Source organism: Lithobates pipiens, unplaced genomic scaffold (assembly GCF_037356315.1).
Source record: "Lithobates pipiens isolate NorthernLeopardFrog02 unplaced genomic scaffold, aLitPip1_a1.2 Scaffold_10, whole genome shotgun sequence".
Taxonomy (NCBI): Eukaryota; Metazoa; Chordata; class Amphibia; order Anura; family Ranidae; genus Lithobates; species Lithobates pipiens.
The window spans coordinates 52,758,382-52,782,360 of NW_027507686.1; the positions used below are offsets into that span (position 1 = coordinate 52,758,382).

Consider the following 23,979-nt stretch of genomic DNA (forward strand, 5'->3'; position numbering starts at 1 on the left):
ATCTAAATCTATTGGCAGCCACATTCTAATACTAATCTATCTAACCCTGTAAAGCAAAAATCGCAATACATACCTTTGTAGCTGCCATTAGATTTAGAGTTCTTGGCTGAACTTCCACTTTAAGGTCTTTAGGTTATATAGTTTGAGTACCATGTCATAGATATATTATTTATCATTGTAAAAGAATATATTCCACACTTCCTTTTTTTTTTCAGTTTTTCTTCAGGTCTTCCCATATCTATTTAAGTTATTCCCATTGTTTCCACAATTCATCTACAGCCACAAATGTTTCTACCCATGGTACCCAGAGCATTTTGTGTTTGCAAAGCATTCTTGGTTGAACTAGGTTGAGATAGTGACATCACTGCCCTGCTTCTCCACCTCGTTCAATCAGAGAACACTTTGCATTCATTCAGAAAATGCAACGCATTCTCTGAATGGTGACTGTGCTGAGTGTCAATCTTCCTGCGTTTACAATGCAGGAGAGCAGCTGCTCAGCATGGGACCTGGAAGCAAGTGCAGATTTAGCAGTGTGTACTTCAGTGATTTTCAGCTTCCAGTGGAATCAGCCAGGTATATCATATATATTTACATTGGTCCATGCTGGACAGTTGTAAATATGCATAACATACTGATCCCTGGAATCATTCTTTAAACTTTTTTCTTTCCTTTTTTTCCCCAGCAAGTATGTTAAATTAGTTTCATATTAAAGCGGAGCTCCACCCTAAAGTGGAACTTCCACTCATCGGAAACCCTCCCCCCCTCTGGTGCCACAATTGGCACCTTTCAGGGGGGAGGGGGTGCAGATACCTGTATAATACAAGTATTTGCACCCACTTCTGGGCATAGATAGCTGCAGAATCTGCGGGTATTTATGCCACTTCCTGTCCCTTCCCCGCTGTCTACTGGGAAACACATGGGTCCCAGAGACAGCAGGGACCATCCATTTTGCGCAGCGCGACTTGCAAGGCTTCACTTCCCGATTCCCATACCGAAAATGGCGGTGGCAGCACCCGAGAGCCGAGCGACAGATCGGCTTCGGGTGCCGACATCTCGGGTGCACTGGACAGGTGAGTGTCCATATTTTAAAAGTCAGCAGCTGCAGTATTTGTAGCTGCTGACTTAAAAAAAAAACGGCGGAACTCCCGCTTTAACACCTGAATACAGGTCTGCTTTTTAAGCAGTATTTTTTGCTCACAAAGTGGATAATTATAATACAGAAAGTAATACTGACCAATATATTTATTATCACATTGGAGCTGTATGACTGAATTCTCACTTTTACCATGGGCATATGTTCAGCTTTAGCATTTCTAATACTAAAAATAAATACACTGCAACATCATTGTTAAAACGTGGATTTTACTGGCACTCTTTCAGAAGTTTGGCAAGACCATTCCAGCAGAGAGGTAAAGCTGTGTGAATAGCACCTCCTGTATGCAGAGGCAAGGTTTGACAGATATTAGGGAAAAAAGGGAAAGTAAAACTTTTAGCACCAGATCCAGCAAGGTCTCATCCCACTGCTGCTCTAAGCTTGCCAAGAACAGCGATTTTCAGCAAGGGCATATGTAAAAAACGTGTACACAGAGAATAGCTTTGGAGGTAGGTAGTCTAAAATCCATATGTATTTGCTTATGCTATATGTACTCAATTGCATTTTTAATGCTGAAATGAAGACAAGGGATTAGCACAATTTAATCCTCAATGGTATGTCCACCCGTTTGACAGTCAGAGAAGGTAATATAGTGTTTCTAAGCACCGGGGTAGTATCTGATTTTGCTCTTCTATACCTTGCATCAAGAGGTCTTACTTCCTGACGCACATTGCGCTTGTTCTGCATTGTTTTGGTGTGAAGGAAGCCTATAGGAGCCGAGTTGATGTTCTGCTTTATGGACGGCTGGGCATTCGTTGCATTCAGCTTTTGCTCTACAGGTGACCTGGACCATTGAAAGCGGTCAAGGTCTTTGACGGGTGTTTTTGGAATACAAGACGTGATAAAGGATAGGTGCTCTGGCACTTTCAGCGGCTCTTGAGGAAGTTCTGTTAATGCTTCAAGGAGTCTCCTCTCCGCCTTCAAATCTGTATTGCTGAGGATGTGACCATTTAAATTGCCCCTTACAGACCCTTTTGAAGGAAGCTTTTCAAGCTGCTGCATGAGAAAATCCTTTCTTCTTGCCATGTGTTCAGCATACCCAATTCCAGCAGTAGCTTTAAGAGGTGGCAGTAGCATTGGTGAACTTAAGATAGGGAATTCATTCACATTATAACAGTTTTTACAAATTGGAATGGCTTTGCCTCCTGTAAATGGAGATGAGATTATTTGTGCATTCTTGTCCTTGTTTTGTCTTTGTTCTCCAGGGGATACAAGGTTTACTGTATCACAATGTGTTTCTGTTGTGGAAACCATGGCAGTAGAAGAGCAGTGATCTGTAAACTCAGAGGGCAGGTCCTCCTCTGCAGGGATGGTACTGACCAGTCTATGTTCAGCTCCAGGCATCACTTTATGATCGGTGTGTATTGTGTCTTTTGTTTCTGATGACGTCCCATCTTTATTGTCTGGTACAGAGTACAAGCCAAGGCAAAGGAGACAGTCTGTGACCTCTACTTGTTTAAGTTTTTTTGGTTTCTTAACGGGGTGAATGCAGGCCGTAGAAGAAACTGGACCCCAACCACAAACCTATAGTTCCAAAATAAAAAAATAAAAGAAAAAAAGGCATTGATATCATAATTGAACAGTTCTGTGAAATTATAAACAGCCATAGAAGGAAGAATGCATTTACAAGAGGGTTTCCTTTTCAAAATATATGCTCCCAGTGGGTTTATGAGGCTGCTGGGATTCTGATATAGTGAAAACGTACAGAATATTGAACCAGAAAACGTACCACATTGGTTTACAAGGTCATGCCATCCCCTGAGGTCAGTGCTTATCGGTGCAACAAATTGTATCACACAGCAGATCAACAATCTGAATTATACAGTGTATCCAGAAAAGTATTCACAGTGCTTTGCTTTTCCCATATTTTGTTATGTTACAGCCTTATTCTAAAATGGATTAAATTCATTATTTTTCTCAAAATTCTACAAACAATACCCCATAATGACAACATGAAAGAAGTTTGTTTGAAATCTTTGGAAATGTATATAAATATATAAAAAAAAAAAAAAATCCATATACATAAGTATTCACAGCCTTTGCTAAACACTTTGTTGACCAATGGCACCAAATACAGCCTCAAGTCTTTTTGAGTATGATGCTACAAGCTTGGCACATCTATTTTTGGTCAGTTTCTCCCATTCTACTTTGCAGGACTTTGAGTTCCATCAGGTTGGATGGGGAGCGTCGGTGCACAGTCATTTTCAGATCTCTCCAGAGATGTTTAATTGGGCTCTGGCTGGGCCACTCAAGGACATTCATAGAGTTGTCCTGTAGACCCTCCTTTGTTATCTTGGCTGTGTGCTTAGGGTTGTCGTCCTGTTGGAAGATAAACCTTTGCCCCAGTCTGAGGTCCAGAGCGCTCTGGAGCAGGTTTTCATTAAGGATGTCTTTGTACATTGCTGAATTCATCGTTCCCTCGATCCTGACTAGTTTCCCAGTTCCTGCCGCTGAAAAACATCCCCACAGCATGATGCTGCCACCACCATGCTTTATTGTAGGGATGGTATTTATTGGCCAGGTGATGAGGGGTGCCTGGTTTCCTCCAGACATGATGCCTGAAATTCAAAAGTTCAATCTTTTGTTTCTCATGGTCTGAAAGTCCTTCAAGTGCCTTTTGGCAAACTCCGGGCAGGCTGTGATGTTTCTTTTACTGAGGAGTGGCTTCCTTCTGGCCACTCTACCATACATGTCCGATTGGGAGGGGTGCTGCAGAGATGGTTGTTCTTCTGGAAGGTTCTCCTCTCTCAACAGAGAAATGCTGGAGCTCTTTCAGAGTGACCATCCGGTTCTTGGTCACCTCCCTGACTAAGGACCTTAGTTTGGCCGGGTGGCCCGATCGAGGAAGAGTCCTGGTGGTACCAAACTTCTTTCATTTACAGATGATGGAAGCCACTGTGCTCATTATGACCTTCAATGCTGCAGGCATTTTTCTGTACCCTTCCCCAGATCTGTGCCTCAATACTATCCTGTCTCTGAGGTCTACAGACAATTCCTTGATTTCATGGCTTGGTGTGTGCTCTGACATGCACTGTTAACTGTGAGACCTTGTGTAGACAGGTGTGTGCCTTTCCAAATCATGTTCAATCAACCAAATTTACTACAGGTGGACTCCAATCAAGTTGTAGAAACATCTCAATGATGATCAGTGGAAACAGGATACACCCGAGCTCAATTTTGAGTGTTATGGCAAAGGCTGTGAATACTTACAGTTGTGCATGTGATTTTTTTTCCCCTTTTTTGTTTTTAATACATTTGCAAAGATGTAAAACAAACTTCTTTCACGTTGTCATTATGGTGTATTGTTTGTAGAATTTGGAGGAAAATAATGAATTTAATCAATTTTGGAATGAGGCTGTAACATAACAAAATGTGGAAAAGGTGCGGTTGGAGAAACCTATTTTGTGAAGAAAGATAGTATCTTTATGGACTTGCTGGCATAGTCACTGGTTCACATACCCAACCAGGCTCTTGTGGGTAGCAATTTACTGTCAGAGGACAGTATGGGTCAAGGCCAGGGAGAAATGCTCCATTCAAACCAGTCACATCTTTGGGTAGAGCTACAGAAGGCATATGTGGAAATTTCCCCTATCTACAAACACTAGCTAGAATGCCAAAGATTTGCTAATGAAAAATTCTGTGATGGATCTAACAGTTATATGAAATACAAAGAAATATTATGATATCATTTCTCAGGAATGTATTGCTACCTTATTGACTATAAACATGAACAGCATTTCTGGATTCAAAAGTAATACAAATAAAATGTAACACACACACACACACACACAATTTCTCACAAAAGTGAGTACACCCCTCACATTTTTGTAAATATTTTATTATATCTTTTCATGTGACAACACTGAAGAAATGACACTTTGCTACAATGTAAAGTAGTGAGTGTACAGCTTGTGTAACAGTGTACATTTGCTGTACCCTCAAAATTACAGCCATTAATGTCTAAACTGCTGGAAACAAAAATGAGTACACCCCTAAGTGAAAATGTCAAAATTTTGCCAAAGTGTCAATATTTTGTGTGGCCACCATTATTTTCCAGCACTGCCTTAACCCTCTTGGGCATGGAGTTCACCAGAGCGTCACAGGTTGCCACTGGAGTCCTCTTCCACTCCTCCATGATGGCATCACGGAGCTGGTGGATGTTGGAGACCTTGCGCTTCTCCACCTTCCATTTGAGGATGCCCCACAGATGATGCTCAATAGAGTTTAGGTCTGGAGACATGCTTGACCAGTCCATCACCTTTACCTTCAGCTTCTTTAGCAAGGCAGTGGTCAAACAGGCAGAGGAAACTCTACTCCTATACTCCTACTGCCTATTCCTTCTTCATCCCCGTTTTACTCAATTTCATATGCCATTTGCAGAGTCTTTACTGAACCTCTCATTAGTTGTTCTTAGTCATTGCACAGTTGGCAATTTCTTCGGATTCACATTGCCTTGCAAATTGAAATCTTACCCAAGTTAATAATTGTCATGTATGAGAAACTCATTGCTTCTCTCTTATGCTTTTATAAACTAAACTATTCTCTAAAACTCCAATAAAAATGTATTGAACAAGAAAACATTTGCTTACACTAAGGCAACTTACAACATCAACTTTTTTGGAGAATACAGCATATCCCCACGAGTCATTTGCGCCTTACTAATCTTTGCTGCTAGCTTGAACTTCCAGCTGGGGTGGAGAGGGAGTGGATACTGTAGGGAGGTCACTGCTAACGTCACAGTACTTGGTCCCTCATCCCACTGACAGCACACTTCATGTCCGCCCCCCTCCCAGGCCTGTCCTCTTCAACTCTACATACTCTCACTCATCACACAGCACATGCCCAGCCCTGATAGCTGTACATACCGTCGCTCATCCAGTTTGATAAAACAATGCATGCGCATCTTAGTTGTCACAATAAGGCATCATGACCACCCTCGCTCCTATTGCCACAACACTGTTGTCATTGGCTGAGGGGCACATGTAAGGGTAGTCCCATGGGACCCCACAAAGCAGTTGAGCCATCCTCATGGTGGAAATGAAGCTGTAAACTTCTGAAGCAAAAATGCAAACAAGTGACAGCCTGCAGACAGAAAGGCAAGGGCAAACATGGTAGCTACTGTATGCTGGTATATATTCTGTGACAGACCCAACTGGGCCATGGGCTTTTGGAGGAGACTGCAGGCTAGCCTCTTGAATACTGACTATGGGCCCTGGCATTTAAGGGGCTCTATTCTTTTAGAGGTGTGTGCCTGGGGGACCTTTGGAGTAGTTTTACTTCGGATTCAAGTCCATGTCTCCCGAAATACACAGAGTGTCCCCTAGGTGTGAATTCCCATTGTTAATTAAGTTGCCTATTGTTTCTGTCTGTTTGCCAATCTTGTGTCAACTTTACCCCGTTACAGGCATAACCCACTTTTAAGTACACAATGGGTTTTATTTATTAAAGCTAGAAAGTGCAAAATCAGGCTCACTTCTGCATATAAACCAATGAGCTTCCAGGTTTTATTACCAAAGCTTAATTGAACAAGCTGGGGTTAGAAGCTCATTGGTGTCTATGCAGAAGTGAGCCTGATTTTGCACTTTCCAGCTTTAGTAAATAAACCCCAGAGTGTAATTAAAAGTGGAGTATGCCTGTACCCAACCATTGTGGGACGTTTACCCCAATGTGTAATATTTGTTTTTATTGTTCATGTGGTGACTGCCTCTATTTTTGAAGTGTAAAAAACCCAGTATTTCTGTTCAATAAAGGGATTCCTTCGGTTTCAATATCTTTCAATCTTTTCAATATCTTGTCTGTGTACGATGCTTGGAAGGGTTTGAAGGGTAGGAGACACCATTTGGTGGAGGCACACAGGTGGGGTTGCCAGGCGGTCCATCACATACTGCATTTCACATTGGGGCTTAATAACACTTTACTAGTAAAAAGCTGGTCATGAGCAGTACAGCAGCTCCTGTAAGGGGAAGCAGGGTCTAGCCTAGTGTAGGTCATAACATTAGTAAATGGTTATTTTTCTGATTTGATGTCAATGCTATTATATAAAGTGGTATTGTAGAGTGTGTTGATTCCTTGCAAAGCTGCTTCTGTGGGCTTGAGAAGCTCGCAGACTCCTTGCACACGCTGCTTGTAATTGCTAATGCTAGTTCCAAGTCAGACCTCTGGCTCAAAGTCCACCATTCCACAATGCAATGTGAAACACTCTTTACTAAATGCTGATGGACTTGTGCTGCACAGTAGGATACCATGAGAGGGGGTACATTTCTTGCGAAAAGTGTTTGTTACCCAAAAATAATAATTAATTGGACCCTGTCCCCTTGAAGCATGTTATACAGCACAGTGCTTCAGCTGTGTAATTTGGCCCCTTCTATCACCTAACATACCTGGCTGATCCTGCCTGGTTCTGCCCTCCCCCTGTAAACTAACCACGGTATATCATGCCTGCTGAGCCCTGACTCCGTGGTCAGTTTACGTGCCTACGTCATCCACAGCCCTGCTCTCTGCTCTCCCCTCCCTGCCTGTCAACTTTGTCCACTCCACAATACTCCCCTCCTGCTGCTCTCATAATACCACAACCTTTAAACAATCCTTTCTGCTATGTTAAACAATGTCCCCAGCGTATTTTTTATTTTTTTTAAATGCCGCTTTCAGAGCGCCGATCGGCGCTCATGTGACCGGCTGCCTCTCTCTTCCTCTCCTCCTCCTGATTGATGTCAGCAGGGTTTTCCCAGCCCTGCCCGCTGGAGCTGTCAGCTCGAGAGAGAGAGGTGGCTAGTCATGTAATCATCAATCGGAGCTATAAAATGAGGTATACAGTGGCAGTTTTAAAAAAAAAAACAAATACACCGGGGACATTGTTTAACATTGCAGAGGGGATTGTTGAAAGGTTGTTGTATGGCTTAACAACCTCTTTAACCACCTAAGCACCAGAAGATTTTCCCCCTTAATAACCAGGCCTTTTTTTGCAATACGGCACTGCGTTGCTTTAACTGACAATTTTGCGGTTGTGCAACCCTGTACTCAAAAAAAAAAAAAATTCTATTTGTGGGAAAAAATGTAGCTTTCTTTTGGTGGTATTTGGTCACCTCTGCCAGATTGCGCTATAAACAAAAAAAAGAAGAGCGACAATTTTGAAAAAGAACCCAATATTTTATACTTTTCGCTATAATAAATACCCCCCCAAAAAAATGTAAAAAAAACTATTTTCATCAGTTTAGGCCGATATATATTCTTCTACATATTTTTGTTAAAAAAAAAAAAAATAATAAAAAATTTGCAATAAAAGTATATTGATTGGCTTGCGCAAAAGTTACGGCGTCTACAAAATAGGGAATAGATTTTTTTGGCATTTCTATCATTTTTTTTGCAACATTGTGGCAGACAGATAGGACACTTTTTTACACATTTTTGGGACCATTGACATTTATATAGTGATCAGTGCTATAAAAATGCACTGATTACTGTGTAAATGTCACTGGTAGGGAAAAGGTTAACACTAGGGGGCGATCAAGGGGTTAAATGTGTTCCCTCATGTGTGTTTCTAACTGTGGAGGGATGTGACTGATTAGAGGAAGAACCAGATTGTCTGTTTCTACTAGCTAGGAACAGTAATCTGTCTCTCCTCTCTTGTCAGAACAGGGATGTGTGCGTTTACACACGTTCTGGCTCTCATGCCCGTGATCGCCGGCCACACGCATTGGGTCCCCCGCCGTACAGCTCGCTCGCCTGCTGTTTAAAGGGATTTGCGGGATCGTTCCGTCCTGCCGCAGTATAATGGCATCGGCTGGTCGGCAAATGGTAAAGCTGGTCACATGCATTACCTTTTGATGGTAAATCTAAAGAAGATTAAGGGTCCTTTCACACGGGGCGGATCAGCACTGATCCGCCCCGAGGATATCCGTTTGCTCAGCGGGGATCACTCCATCGATCCCCGCTGAGCAGGGAGATGACAGGTCTGTCTCTGCACACTGCGCAGGGACGGACCTGTCACAGCGCCGATCTCCCCTATGGGAGATCGGATGACGACGGACCGCAGTGTCTGTCGTCACCCGATCCGATCCGATGACGGATGGAAAAATAGCTTTTTCCTCCGTCACACTTTTTCGGATCGGAGCGGGTCGGATGTCAGCGGACATGTCAGCAGACATGTCACCACTGACATCCGACGCTCCATAGAGCATCCGTTCAGGTCCTCCTGAAAAACTGACAGGCGGGCCTGAACGGATCGTCAGTGTGAAAGGGGCCTAACAGAGATTATACAAACTAATATATAGTGTGAAGTCACAACGAAACAATCCATTTAATTTATATCCAATCAAATAGGCTTTCACACTTCATAGTAGTTAGTGGATCCAAAGATAAAATTAAATGAATTGTGTGGCAAGCTTTAGACCTGGAGAACTAGAAACCCTTCAAAGGAAACTTTTGAAAGAATTAAAGAGTAAATGCAAACACCTTATTGGACCTACTAATATGGGCCTGTGTCTGATGTGTTTTGTAGTGTGAAAGGATATTTTTGTACCTGTAAATGCAGAAACAATGTACATACATCCAATTTATTCCAAATGGCCCCCCAACATATGTCAACACAGTAAACAACGCATTTTAAATTGATTCTAAAGGAAAGATTTTTTGACTTAACAGCTTACTTAGCAACTTACTTACTTGCTCTGTGCAATGGTTTTGCACAGAGCAGCCCAGATATCATCAAATCCTAATTGAATAAGCTGAAATTAGAAACTGTTTGGTTACTATGCACAGCTGTAGTAGATTCTGTGTGCACCAGTTTTAGTAAATCTCACCCATAGTGGTTTATTTACTAAAGGCAACTCCACTTTGCGCTACAAGTGCACTTGACAGTGCAGTTGCTGTAAATCTGAGGGGTAAATCTGAAATTAAGGGAATCTCTGCTGATTTTATCATCCAATCACATGCAAGCAAAAATGCTGTTTTTTATTTTCCTTGCATGTCCCCCTCGGATTTACAGTCACTGCACTTCCAAGTGCACTTGCAGTGCAAAGTGGATTTGCCCCTAGTAAATAAACTCCATAGTAAATTGGCCGTTGCTTACTGGAACCAGTCAACTTATCCTAAATATGTTTTTAATGAACCTTAGAAAACAGCGTACACGCGGCCGGAATTTCCGATGAAAACAGTCCAATGGAAGCTTTTCATTGGATTTTCTGACCGTGTGTACGCCCATCGGTCTTTTTCTGTCGGCATTTCCAACGGTCTTTAGATTGAGAGCCTGTTCTTAATTTTTCAAATGGAAAACCTTTCTATCGGATTTTTCGAACGTGTGTATGCAATTCCGACACGCAAAATTCCGACGCATCCTCGAAAACAATTCGATGCATGCTCGGAAGCATTTAACTTCCTTTTTATAGTGCCATCGAACGCGTTGTATGTCGTGGTGTTATTGACCGTCGGAAATTTGGTGTGACCGTGTGTAGGCAAGACATTTTGAGCGAAATTCCGTCAGAATTCCAACAGGAAAACCATCAGAGCTTTTTCCGACGAAAATTCCAATCGCGTGTACGCGGCATTAGAAGCTGATTTGTTGTCACAGCCAACATCAACAGTTATTCTTTCTTACATTTGCATTCACTAAACCACTGTTTTATGTTTGAAAAATTATATTCAGCAAGGTGTTCCATGCAGATAATGATGTGTTACAGTTTATGTTGGCTTTAAATAGCCTACGTCCTTAACCTAACCTAACCTTGTTAATCAAAATTGCTTTGCTTTTCAAATTGTGACTTGGAGATGTGATGTCTACTTACCGCTTCTTCCCATCCTGTCCCTATTAGCTCTGTTGACTTCTGATCATCATATAAATTCTTCTCGCTGATCTCCACAAGAGCTTCAGTTAAAACCTCCTCCCACTTCCCTTCACATGGGGATCTCACTTTCTCCGGGATTTCCTCTAGATCTTGCAAGTTCTCTAACAGCACGTCATTATCTAGGATAGCCATTGGATTGCCTTCAGAAGTAATCCTGAAACACAAAGGAAAAATGCTTGTGACCCTAACTAGCCCAAATTACTAATAAACAGAGTATTTTACAAAAGCAAACAAAAAATACACCCATACTTGCTAAAATTTCATTGCAAACAAAAATCCAATTTAAATAGGAAAAAGCCACACACTGCGATCCATGACATCTTTTTGTTTTTTTCTCAAAAAAACTTTAATGTAACGCTACATTAAATCCAAGCACATCACCCTCTGAGATTAAGCCTTCACAGGGACAAAGAGCTTGGACTTGTGGACTCATCCATTTTACAATAAAGTTTTTTTTACATTTGAATTTGACAAGTCAGAGAAGAACAGCTCCCATTTAGCCAGCGCCTTCAGCAAAGGTGAGCCATAATGCTGATGAAGAGGCAGGTTCGCCAGGAAACGCATTCATTGACTGTGCATGCTCCTCGAGTGACATCTGCACCAGGCGGAGAAGGACGTTCCCTGTTATCGCAGCCGCTTTTCGACCGGACGGATGAGTGTCGGCTGACACCTGGCATCTTATGCCCTGTACACACAGTGGGACATTCCGACCACAAAATCCATCGGATTTTTTCCGATGGATTGTGGCCAAAACTTGTGTTGCATACACACAGTCGGACAAAGTTGTCGGAAAAGCCGATCGTTCGGAATGAGGTGATGTTCGTTGCGTATGACGGGACTACGTAGAAGCTAGTAGCCAATAGCTTTGGTCTCGTAACTTAATCTGAGCATGCGTGGCACTTTGCTTGTCGGAATTGTCTACAAACGATTGGAAAAAGTCAGATCGGATTTTGTCATCAGAAAATTTGTGATCCTGCTCTCAACATTTTTTCCGTCAGAATTTCAGACGGAAAAAGTCCGATAGAGCCCACACACGATCGGATTTTCTGACAACATAATCAGATTGGACCTTTTCCGTTGGAATCTCCGACCGTGTGTACCGGGCATAACACTATATCTTTGGCTGTCACCTGTCCGCTTCCCTCATGGTCTGATACTGACCCCCGGTTCTATGAATCTTGTAACTTCCGCCGGTCTCCCACTTATGAGTGCAACTTACTATATTTGAATAAAGTGTTTGCTTTTTAATACTACACAATGGTGGCCCTTGCGCCTCCTGTTTCACTCTCCCCTTGTGTGCATTCTAGATGGAGTGTCCCCTCCTGATTTGCAGGCTGCAGCACCCACCTGTCAGTGTAGCATTTATTTGTATAGTGTTGGCTACCTACTCAACAGATTCCATTTGTGTATTAACCATATATTGATTTGTGGTATCACATTTTCTTTTTTAAGATTATGAAGTGGTATACTGCTACTTTGACATCACACATTAATCATTTGGTTTTACCATTTTGTTTTCGCCTAACCAGTTAGGGGCTGCTTTGTGGAATTCTACTGGGCCATTTTATGTGTCATACCCAAGGTGTGCCACAAGACTCCCTGGAGCATTACCGCATATATGCGAATATAAAAATTACATGTATGCCTTAATAATCTCCAATGATCCGCACTTGCCATTTCATTCTGACTGTAACCTGCCACTTATACTATTCACAGCATCTGAAAACAATATCATATAACAATATTCATGGAAAAGGAATGTGTGAGGATTCTGTTTTAAGTAAGGGTGATTTTGCAAGTACAGATTTCAGAAGTCAAAGAAAAAGACATAGTGTAAGTAGGCTTTCTTTCCAGTTACAGACCCATGAAGCTTTTAAACATTTTTCCCCTGAAAAGACCCCCCCCCCCCAAAAAAAATATTCACCTGTAAGCTTTGTGTTTTGGCAGATTTCTCCATTAAATTAATACTTTAATTGTGTGACTTATTTCCAATGACAATTGATAATTTGCTGCACATCAACCTTTGGCAGGCATTCATTTTTACCTTAAACTACAATCCCAGGACCTAAAAATATGGTGTTCCTAATTCAATGCCCTACAAACGTTGGGCACTTAAAGTCTAACTCCTCTAAATGCCTACCCTTACACTATGAAGAATACTCACCCCCTCCATGTTGCTGTGGTGTCCTCCATCCTCCGCTGCTTGGCATTGCTGGTTCTTAACCCAAATCCAGCATCAATCCACTTCCTGTGAGCCCAAGCCATCATTGGCATGTGTGTGTGTGGGTGTTATCATTTAGCCTGAACCCACAGAACAAAATACTGCAGAGAATTGCCCTCATGTTGCAATTGGAGTGCTGTTTCCTACAACAGAGAGGACCGCTTAATGCTAAAGAGAAGAAGCTGGAAAAAGAGGACTTGGCATGTGAATGGCTTAAAAGTTGCCTAAAAAAATAAATAAATAAAAAAATAAAAAATAAAGAGGGGGGCCTGCCCAACCTGGGGTTGGGTCCAAGACGCCTTTCACACTGAAGGCGCTTTTCAGGCGTTTTAGCGCTAAAAATTGCACCTGCAAAGCGCCTCTCGAGCCTCCTCAGTGTGAAAGTCTGAATGCTTACACACTTGGACAGTGCACTTGCAGGACTGAAAAAAAAAGTCCTGCAAGCAGTGTCTTTTGGGGCGGTGCGGGAGCGGTGTATACACCACTCCTAGAACTGCCCCTGCCATTGAAATCAAAGGGTAGCATTGTCTATGCACCTGCAAAGTGGTTTGGCAGCGGTGCTTTGCGGGTGGTTTTAACCCTTTCCTCAGCTGCTAGTGGTGTTAAAAGTGCCGTCATAACAGTGGTAAAGTGCCGCTAAAACTAGTGCCGCTTTACCGCTAACGCGGCCACGCTAGCAGTGTGAAAGGGCTTTTAAAGTGATTTTAAAGCCTAAATATTTTTTGCATTAATGCAGCTTTTCTCAATCATTTCAAAACAGAGGAACCCTTGAAATAACTTTCTGGTCACAGGGAACCCCTGCTAAAAATTACAATATCTACAACCCATGATACATTAGTGTGATGATCAGGGGGAAGAATGCTCCTTACACTTGTAAACATTGGGAGGAATCGCCTTCTTACAGATAGCTAAAAAGATCAATAGGAACTTATCTGAAAGGCAGAAACTACTTATTATTCAAGGAACCCTAGCAACCTCTGGAGAAACCCAAGTTTAGAAACCTTGCCTTAATGCATTCCTTGCATTAAACGGAGTTCCGCCAATTTTTTTATTTCTTTTTAAGCCAGCAGCTACAAATACTGCAGCTGCTGACTTTTAAAATATGGACACTTACCCTTCCAGGGTGCCCACGATGTCCTCACCCGAAGCCGACCTGTCCCTCGGCTCTCAGATGTAGGTGCCGCCATTTGCGGTAAGGGAATCAGGAAGTGAAGCCTTTCAGGCTTCACGACTGCGAAATTCGGGAGTCGCGCTGCACATTCTCATGAGACCCTGCTATCTTCTGGGACCTATGTGTCTCCCAGAAGACAGCGGGGGGGGGGGGGGGGGATGGAGGAGGGGCCGGACATAGCGTAGATCGCCGTGGAGTTGTAAAATTCCCTCATAATCTCCCCGTCTCTGTGGAGTGCTTGATTTCATTATCAGATGCTGTATCATGATACATGTATCTTTACTTTGAGGCGAGCTATGCTCGGAAGTGGGAGCAAATACCTGGATTAGACAGGTATCTGCTCCCCCTGAAAGATGCCAAATGCAACACGGGGGGGGGGGGGGGGGAGATCTGAAAAGCGGAAGTTCAATTTTTGGGTGGAACTCCGCTTTAAGTTAAAAAAAAAAGTTCAGGCATCAGCATCCCTCCTCACTCCCCTCTTTTTACTTACCTGGGCCCTCATTCGATCCAGCACTGTGCATGTCTTCTGCTCTTCTTTCCCCTCACTTCATGCTCTCACAGGCTTTGCTGAGGCAGTGGCCATTAGCTCCTGCTGCTGTCAATCAAAGCCAGTGATGAGGGGGCGGGTCCGAGTCCCGCTGTCTGTGTTGGCCCATATGAGCGCCCCCAAAGGAAGTGGCTTGCTGTGGGGTCCCTCACTGGAGAGGAGGAGTCAGGATTGCTGGCTAGGTACTGGAGAAGAGATGGTTTGGGGCCGTTCTGTGCAATTAAATTGCACAAAGCAGATAAGTATAAACATATAATAGTAATAAAAAAAATGAAAGCTGTACAACCACTTTAGGCATTTAACAGCATCGTTGATGTATTTGTGATGATTGGTGATCTGTAGAGAATTGTACATTGATGGAGCTGAATGAAACTAAAGAAGAGTAAAATGTATGTGTTGTCCATATCAGCTAATAAAATTGGTTTATTTTCTGGCTTGCACTAGAACATCAAGCTGGGATATGATGTATTACTTACACTCACCACAGATATATTATTTTGTGTCTGTTTTTATGAATCCACCCCGGATCATAAAGCTGTTGTAAGATCCCTCATAATCTCCCCGTCTCTGTGGAGTGCTCGATTTCACTGTCAGATGCTGTATCATGATACACGTATCTTTACTTATTTCCTCAGTTGTTCATGCTTTGTGACCTACTTATAATACCCCAGCTTAGTGCTATTAGAAATTCCTCTACAACTAATTTTCCGGTCTCTGTATGTCTGCCAACAACACAGCATATGTGGGATTTAAGGTACGGTAGCACTCCAGTTCTGCTTTTACAATGTTTATTAAATGCTAAGGGCATTTTCACACTGATCCATCGAAAAAAAAAATAAAAAATAAAAACACGATACAAACGCATAGGTGTTTTTGCAGCGATTTTTACCGCAGCGCTGGTGCAATTTTGATGCGTTATTGACGCGTTTTTCAATGTGGAGGTGCATTTTTGGACACTTTACACTGTTGGTATAGGGATAACGTAGCATTTATTCTTACGGCTCTGAATATTTAGGCTGCTTTCACACCGATCCATTTTTTTTTTTTTTTTTTTACCGCATCAAAAATGCAGCAGGCACGATTTTAAAAAATGCACCAGACCCGCAACAAATTAGTATGAAGTGTTCCATAAGAATACATAGTCACACTTTTTTCTTCCTCTTTTTTTAACGCAAAAGCAGAAAACAAAAAAAAAAAAATGGATCAGTGTGAAAGCAGCCTAAATATTCGGAACCGTAAGAATAAATGCTACGTTATCCCTATACCGACAGTACAAAGTGTCCGCAGTAATGGAAACGTCCATGATTTATGGAGTGTTATTTGAGACATATTAATGTAAAGTACAAGGCAATGTCCTGTGTAATTATTTATTGAAAGTATTCAGGTGGTAAAGTGACCTCGGTTTGCTCTTGTAATGTATTCAGCTAGTCTTCAGTTTAACGCGACTAATTAAATCGCATCGATTAAATTAGTCTTTCTGAAGTGAGTTGCTATTATCAAATGAAATTCAGTTTACCTGAAACAATTATTCATGTGCTTCTTCTAAGTTGCTGCAGTTCTATGAATTGATAATAGAGTATGGCAAGCAAAACACAAGTACAAATACATGCTATTTATTTCTAGATGTATTGTTTAGTAGAAAAGCTTATGATCTACTTTAAACATCTATTTTGTCACTCTAATGCCGCGTACACACGACCGGACTTTTTCACAGGTCCGACGGTCTTCCCGATGGACTTTCGGCAGAGGTCCGACGGACTTTCTGAACGAACGGACTTGGCCACACACGACCGGACTAAGTCTGTTCGAAAGTCCATTTGTTTTGACCATGATGACGTAAACAGGACTAAACAAGGAAGTTCAATAGCCAGTAGCCAATAGCTGCCCTTGCGTCGTATTTGGGCCGTCGGACTAGCACACAGACGAACGGTTTCCTGATTTTTAGTCCGTTGAATAGATTTGAAACATGTTTTATTTCTAGGTACGTCTGACTTTTGGGTAAAAAAAAAAAATTCCACTGGAGCCCACACACGATCGAATTGTCCGACGGATTCCGGTCCTCCGGACCAAGTCTGCCGGAAAGTCCGATCGTGTGTACGTGGCATAGGTTTTCTGTGTATACTCAGAACAAGGGATGAGATTCAGGTTTGGGGCAAACCCAGCCTATTCATGGACTGGGTAAACTTGTTTGGGCAAAATTGTCCACTTCATCCGCCTGAATTCCCAGCTGCTGTATGTAAACAAACAACTAGGGACCACAGGAGACTTTATTGACCAAATATGGTCAGGACCATATTTGATCAATTACATCACCCAAGATCCACAGGGCTGTTTTTTACATTACAGCAGTGCCAGGGATCTGTCATTTAGTAGAAACACGATTGACAATGGATCTACATCACTGGACATGTCTGATGTTGATTTACATTAGGGGACATTATTTATTTTTGCAGTAAAGGACTTTTTTGTGGCATGGGTGTATTATTTTTACTTTTAACACACTGTGGTTATTGGTAAGGGGTATTAAAGTGCCCCTACACTCATTCCCTTGGGGGAACCTTTGACATCTGTGGGCCCTCTTATTATTACGGTCAACAATTGGACAAGGTGTCTGGCTAAAGGGGAGAGATTTGTCCACCTTCTGTGCAAGGTAGCCCCTACAATGTTGAAAATCATGTGGCCTGGTCTGGTTCAGGAAGGGAGGGGGGGCACATATTTACTGCTCTCCCTTTCCTGGCCACCCAGGCTGAATGCATGGATATGGGCCTGGATGGCACTTTTAGGGGAACCCCCCCCCCCCCATGCCATTTTACAGTTTTGTTTTTTAACGTAATGTCACTTTTTCTCTGCTAATCGGTACTTTTCATACTTTTTTGCATTGGCAATTGTTCCCATGTCAGTTGCCAACTACCCAATGCCGTTATTTAACAATAGCTTGAAAATCAGCCTGGAAAAAGGCCAGAAAACAAAATCACAAGATTTCCCTTTGTGCTAAGTACAGGGTTCATGGACGTGGAACAATGGTAACCCTGGAGCTAGAGTTGTTAATGTAAACTTCAGTACAGAGACCACTAGAACTCCCATTAGCAACAAAGAAACATCAAGTTGACACAACCTGTTTTGTCTGTCTTGTGATTATTTTTGAGGAACAGACATTCTTCTCAAAGTATATGTTATGTAATCCCTTACCTTGTAAAACAACCAATTCAGTTTAAAATGGAAATTAAAACATTTGTGTATAGATATAAAAAACAAAAAAAACACACATTCTAAGTACCTTTGCCTCCCTTTTTTTATTTCTTCAAAATAATCACATATACTCTGTTCTCAGCTGCATAACATCTGGGGGTAGAAAAACAGCAGCACACTGGTCTTCCCAGTTAAAGGCTGTGGGGGGGGGGGGGGGTGTCAGGACAAGTCTGATCATGGCAAATATCCAATGTTCTCAAAAGGCAACACCTTGTGTGCTCTGATACAGAAAGGTGTCTCCAGGACAGGAATTGAGGGGAGGGAGGCATGCACAAAGCAGGAGATGGCAGCACATACACAGCATAATGTATGCTAACAGGCATGTGCTAGTGGGAAACTGATCATTACCTAACCACTATCAAATATAAAGGCCTGCTTAAAGCGGAGTTCCACCCAAAAGTGGAAGCTCCGCTTATCTGCTTCCTCCCCCTCCAGTGCCACCTTTCGTGGCACTGGTACCCGCTCCCACTTCCAGAAGACCTGGCTGTGATGTGGCAAGGTCCCCCAGAATTTGCCCCCCCCCTTCCCTTACCATTCACAAAGTGCAGTGTGCTTTGCGCATGTGCAGTAGAGAACCGGCCGGTTTGCCTTATAGGCAATTGTAGAGGCAGCACCCGAAAGCTGATGGAAACATTGGCTGGGGTGCCAACATCCCTGGATTCCAGGACAGGTAAGTGTCCTAATATTAAAAGTGACTTCATTTTTTTGTGTGGGGGGGGGGGGGGGCGGACCACCTCTTTAACAACTTCAATACCTGCCCATTGTCATATGATGTCCATAGATGGGATCTCCCAACCTGGGCGGGCATCATATGATGTTCTTGGCTTCCCGGCAGGATAGGGGGCATCACCGAGCACCCGTGATTACTCGTGACAAAGCAGGAACGTGGCTCTATGTGTGTAAACACACAGATCCACTTCCTGTCAGGGGAGAGGAGACAGATCGTGTGTTTCTAGTGTATAGGAACACCGATTGGTCTCCTCCCCTAGTCAGTCCCATCCCCCCACAGTTAGAATCACTCCCTAGGTAACACATTTGTCATTCAAAATGTTACAGCGCTGAAAGCTGAAAATTGGTCTGGGCAGGAAGGGGGTGAAACTGCCCTGTACTGAAGTGGTTAAGCATTATTAAACTTGAAACCAAAAATGTTATATATTGCAGCTTACCAATCATTAGATGTGGTGGCTGCGTCTGTTTTGTTTTCTTTGGCTTTTTTCCCTCTGTTTTCATCTGATGACCTGGCCAGTAACACACTTCCTGTATTAGTGAGACACAACTTTGGAGGAATGAGCACAGTAGGTAAAGCAGACAGCAGCATTATTAATCTGGGGGGGGGGGGGGGAGAAGAGTAGTGTTAAATGTATTAGCAGATTTAGATACACTAACAAATTGATGCCAAACTCCAGCTCACACTTTATAACAGTTACAGCAAAGTTTTTTTTTCCTTTTGGGGTAAAGGTTTTGCATGAAGAAATAAAATCTGACCATTTGCCAGCGTTAACTGGTTTGTCTCATCTATGTAAATGGATACATTCTGCTGGAGAGCTTGAGCTTTTGAAAAAAAACAGACTTGCAGGCTGGATCACCAGATGAAACTAGAAGAAAGAAAGCCAAAAACGAAAACAAATGCAGCCATCACATCCAAGAATTGGTAAGCTGCAATAAAATAAAATGTTTGCTTTTGGGTTTAATAATGCTTTATGTTGTAGCTCCTTTATGCCCCCCCCCAAAAAAAAAAAAATATATTATACTCAGTGGCGGCTATAAACATATTAAACATATAAGCATGCCATACACTGAGCAAAATTCAGCTGGTTCAGCGGGGGCCGTCCTCACTCAACAAAAGTCGATCAGCAGCTGCAGCCAGTCAGCTACAGCTGCTTATCAGTGTATTCTGACAGCAGCAGGTGACACATGTCAGATTACAAATGTCCTGACTATGGGGAAAAAGGGGGGGGGTCCTCCGTCTACCTCGCTTGTGTGGATAGAAGAATCTTTTTTTATTTTTTTTTATTTAGCTCTGCTGCCTATTCAGGGGGGCGGGGGCCACTGCAAGAGTTTTTTTTTGTCTCTCTCTTTTTTTCTCTTTTTACAAAGCTTTAAGAAATTTTAGCTTTTAAAAAAAAATAAAAAATTCAAACAGGACATTTTTTTTTTTAAAGTAGAAAACTACATACTCCGTCTCTTCTGCAGCAAAAGCTTTGTTATCATACTATTCGCAATCTGATTTACTGTGTACACTGAGCTGTATATGTGTGGGATTTATTTTATCTCATGCTGGCTTTGTTTTTACATACTGTGACACCAATGTGACAGTACTGCTCTGGGGAGGTTATCATGATATATACACATTTTTTTTTACTCTTATTGCTTATTACAGTGATGAGCTGATCACTGTTATAAGCAATCATTTTTATGAATGACATCTATTCGTGTGCCATTGTGTACTATTGTGGTAGCTGTGATTGAACACAGCTATCACATGATAAAGGTCATGCTGTAAATTTGCCCCTGTACCATGTGATCACTGTGACCAATCACAATCACAGAGATCACAATAGTACACAAGGAATGGTAATGAATGAAAGCCAGTTTAACATGAGATAGCTGTGATTGGTCACAGTGATCACATAGTACCAGGGCTAACACAGTATATTGATCTGGGCACAGCAGATGACAGATCAAGCCGCTGCATGGCCCCTAGGGTGTATGCCTGGGGGACGTCAAATGACATCCACCCTGGGTAACAGTGCTCCTGTTCGGCTGTCATTTTTATAATAGTCCAGGCGGAGGTGGTTTAACCACTTAAGGACCGCCTCATGTAAATATACGTCCTCTTTTTGAAGAGGGATATCTCGGTAACGGCAGCAGCTGCTGCCACAACCGAGGTATCCCTCTTTACAGGAGGCGGTCCTGTGTACGATAACAGTGGTCTCCGTGGCGGGTTCACTGCGAGATCACCGTTATCGTGTATAGTGCCACCCCCTCTCCCGCCGCCCTCCCGTGCCTTCCGCCGCTTACCGGAGCCGTCGGTAGCGCCCCCACTCGTCTCTATACCAGAGGAGGGCGGAAGCGACGTCAAAACGTCACTTCCGCCCATACCTCTTAAAAAAGGTATATTTTTTTCAATGTCATTTTTTAAAATTACTTTTTTTTTTTTTTTTTAGTGCTTTTAAGTCCAAATATGAGATGTGAGGATTTTTTGACCCCAGATTCTCATATTTAAGAGGACCGATCATGCTTTTTTTCTATTACAAGGGATGTTTACATTCCTTGTAATAGGAATAAAAGTGATCCATTAATTTTTTTTTTTTTTTAAAGTGTAAAAATAAATAAAATCGAGTAAAATAAACAAGAAAAAATAAATAAAAAATTAAACCCCCCCCGTCCCGACGAGCTCGCGCACAGAAGCGAATGCATACGTGGGTAGCACCCGCATATGAAAATGGCGGGCAAACCACACATGTGAGGTATCGCCACGATCGGTAGAGCGAGAGCAATAATTCTAGCCCTAGACCTCCTCTGTAACGCAAAACATGGAACCTACGTATTTTTTTATTCAAAAAGTGATTTTTTCCCAAAAAAAGTGCGCTTGTAAGATCGCTGCGCAAATACTGTGTGAAAAAAAGTATTGCAATGACCGCCATTTTATTCTCTAGGGTGTTAGAAAAAAATATATATATAATGTTTGGGGGTTCCAAGTAATTTTCTAGCAAAAAAATGTTTTAAACATGTAAACGCCAAATCTGAAAAAAAGGCCTGGTCCTTAAGTGGTTAAAGAAGCACTTCACCACCCCCCCCCCCCCCCCCCAGTTTTTTTCTTATTCATCCTCAATTCAGATACTTATCCACCCAGCAGATCCAGCGTTGTCCTGCTGCAATCCACTACTCTGCTGCCTCTGCTCAGTTCCTGTACCGCTATCTTCTGTGACATCATCAGAAAATGGCGGTCTCTTCCAGGTTCAGACAACCTCCTCCTTATGATGCATAGCGAGTCCCGCCCCTTCCATGAGTGGAAGCCGCTGCCTCCTTACCTGCAGCCTCCAGCCTGTGCTCCCCTGATGCCCAGTGGGGGCTGCTTCCATGCTCCAAATCTTCTGGAATGAGAAACTGGATGTGACGCGATGGTGAATTTTTTATTCACTAAAGTCAAGAGTGGGAGGGTTCAACTAGCCAATTAGAGCCTCAGGCTCTAATCATGTGATTATTACAAATTGACCGAGCTAATAAGACACCTATTAGTCCGGCGCCCCGCACAGTGGAAAGATTTATTTTTAAAATAAATTATATTATGACTAACATTTTTTTACTTTAAGATGTTAAAAAGTTTTATTTATATTATCATTTATTTAAAAATAAATCGTTCTATGAATATGAACTTTGGGGGGCGCCCCTTATGTGTTGGGCCGCCACTGTTCTCATTGATAATGGAGGACGGGAGGTGGGCCGGAAAGTGCTAAATAATAATAAAAAAAGTAGATAGACAAAAATAATGTGTGTTGGAGGGTCAAAGGTCCAATTTAGAGTCTGGTACTGTCCTTGAGAAGTGTGCCACCTATAATTATGCCCCCCAACCACACACCTACTATATATAGATAAATAGATAGATAGATAGATAGATAGATAGATAGATAGATAGATAGATAGATAGATAGAAAGAAATAACACTCAGGGTACCTTACCAGAAAAGCCAGGTAAGCCGTGTATGTCTAGAAGGCCGGTGGAACTACAGAGCTCAGCATGCCCCGACTATTGCGGGGCGCCTCCTTCCAGTGACCAGGCACTGTGTACATACCGAGCCCTCCCAGCACTGAAGTGGTGAAGCGTTCTACACAGCCGCCTCCATCTCCCCGCCGCTCCTCACCGCACCAAAACAAGCATCCGCTGTCACCATGGAGACCACGTGGGGTGGGCGTGTTCCGAGGCGGACGTGACGTTAGCCGGGGAGGTGACCCTGCAGTCCTTGTGTATGCCGCTGACCTTGGTTCTGATGCAGGGGCGGGGCCATCTCATGGTCAGCTGACATCTCATTATCTGACATGACACCCTGCAGGATGTACGAGCATCGCTGTGTTATAGAACACGTGACACCAGATGATCTCTCACATTTTATTACCGTCCCTACGTCCCTGTGCGCTGTACAGGAGATGTATACATATAGATCTATCTATTCTATATCTGTAGATATATATATATATATATATATATATATATATATATATATATATATTGTGTACATTGTACAGGACACATAACATGGGGTGATCACTTATATATTCTGTACAGGACACATCACAGGAAATGTATATAATAATATATTCTCATAGCTCCACTGTCTCTGATTTCGAGGGACTGTCCCTGATTTGGAGCAATGTCCCTCTGTCCCTCATTCCTCCTCATTTGTCCCTCATTTTGGTCTGATCGTTAGAGTTGATAATAAAATGCACTTTTAATCAATTAAAAAGTATTTTCCAGAGCTAAACCTTCCATCTGATTTCTAAATTGCCACATTTGTAAATTCCAAAAGCCAATATAAAGGAATAGTAGTGGTAAAAAAAAAAAAAAATCACTTGTGGGTTTAACCAATCTTTTTTTTTGTACAATTCTCCTTTAAGGGGGCGTGGCAAGGGGTGTGTCCTATGCCTGAATACTTTTGCTGATAGGTGTCCCTCATTCCCATCTCAGAAATTTGGGAGGTATGTATTCTGTACATTGTACCCAACATGCTATATGAAATGTAAATACACACAGTCATCAAGGCCGGTGCTACCACTTGGCAAACTAGGCAGCCGCCTAGGG

General features: G+C 42.4%; 1 protein-coding gene across 9 annotated transcripts; it reads right to left on the reverse strand.

Moving 5' to 3' along the window:
• Positions 1-1,345: 1,345 nt before the first annotated feature.
• Positions 1,346-23,107, reverse strand: CUNH16orf46 (chromosome unknown C16orf46 homolog). 9 transcript variants are annotated; one of them, XM_077454890.1, is made up of 5 exons: positions 22,863-23,107; positions 19,666-19,775; positions 19,347-19,505; positions 10,933-11,146; positions 1,346-2,677 (listed from the first exon to the last, which is right to left on the reverse strand). In XM_077454890.1, the coding sequence occupies exons 3-5, from the start codon at positions 19,496-19,498 to the stop codon at positions 1,685-1,687; spliced, it is 1,359 nt and encodes a 452-aa protein (XP_077311016.1). In that variant the 5' UTR covers positions 19,499-19,505; positions 19,666-19,775; positions 22,863-23,107; the 3' UTR covers positions 1,346-1,684. The 9 variants fall into 9 exon arrangements, with proteins under 9 accessions (XP_077311016.1, XP_077311007.1, XP_077311055.1 ...); XM_077454881.1 differs by lacking the exon at positions 19,666-19,775; XM_077454929.1 differs by lacking the exon at positions 19,666-19,775 and having other exon boundaries at positions 19,347-19,418; positions 22,863-23,105.
• Positions 23,108-23,979: the final 872 nt, after the last annotated feature.

Bases quoted from the DNA above. Each gene is read 5' to 3' on its own strand.
- CUNH16orf46 (XM_077454881.1), bottom strand. From the start codon at position 19,498: ATGCTGCTGTCTGCTTTACCTACTGTGCTCATTCCTCCAAAGTTGTGT. The intron at 11,147-19,346 runs GTAAGCTGCAAT...TTTGTGTTTCAG, and splicing joins GCCACCACATCTAATGATTG to GATTACTTCTGAAGGCAATC. The intron at 2,678-10,932 runs GTAAGTAGACAT...TTGGAACTATAG, and splicing joins GGACAGGATGGGAAGAAGCG to GTTTGTGGTTGGGGTCCAGT.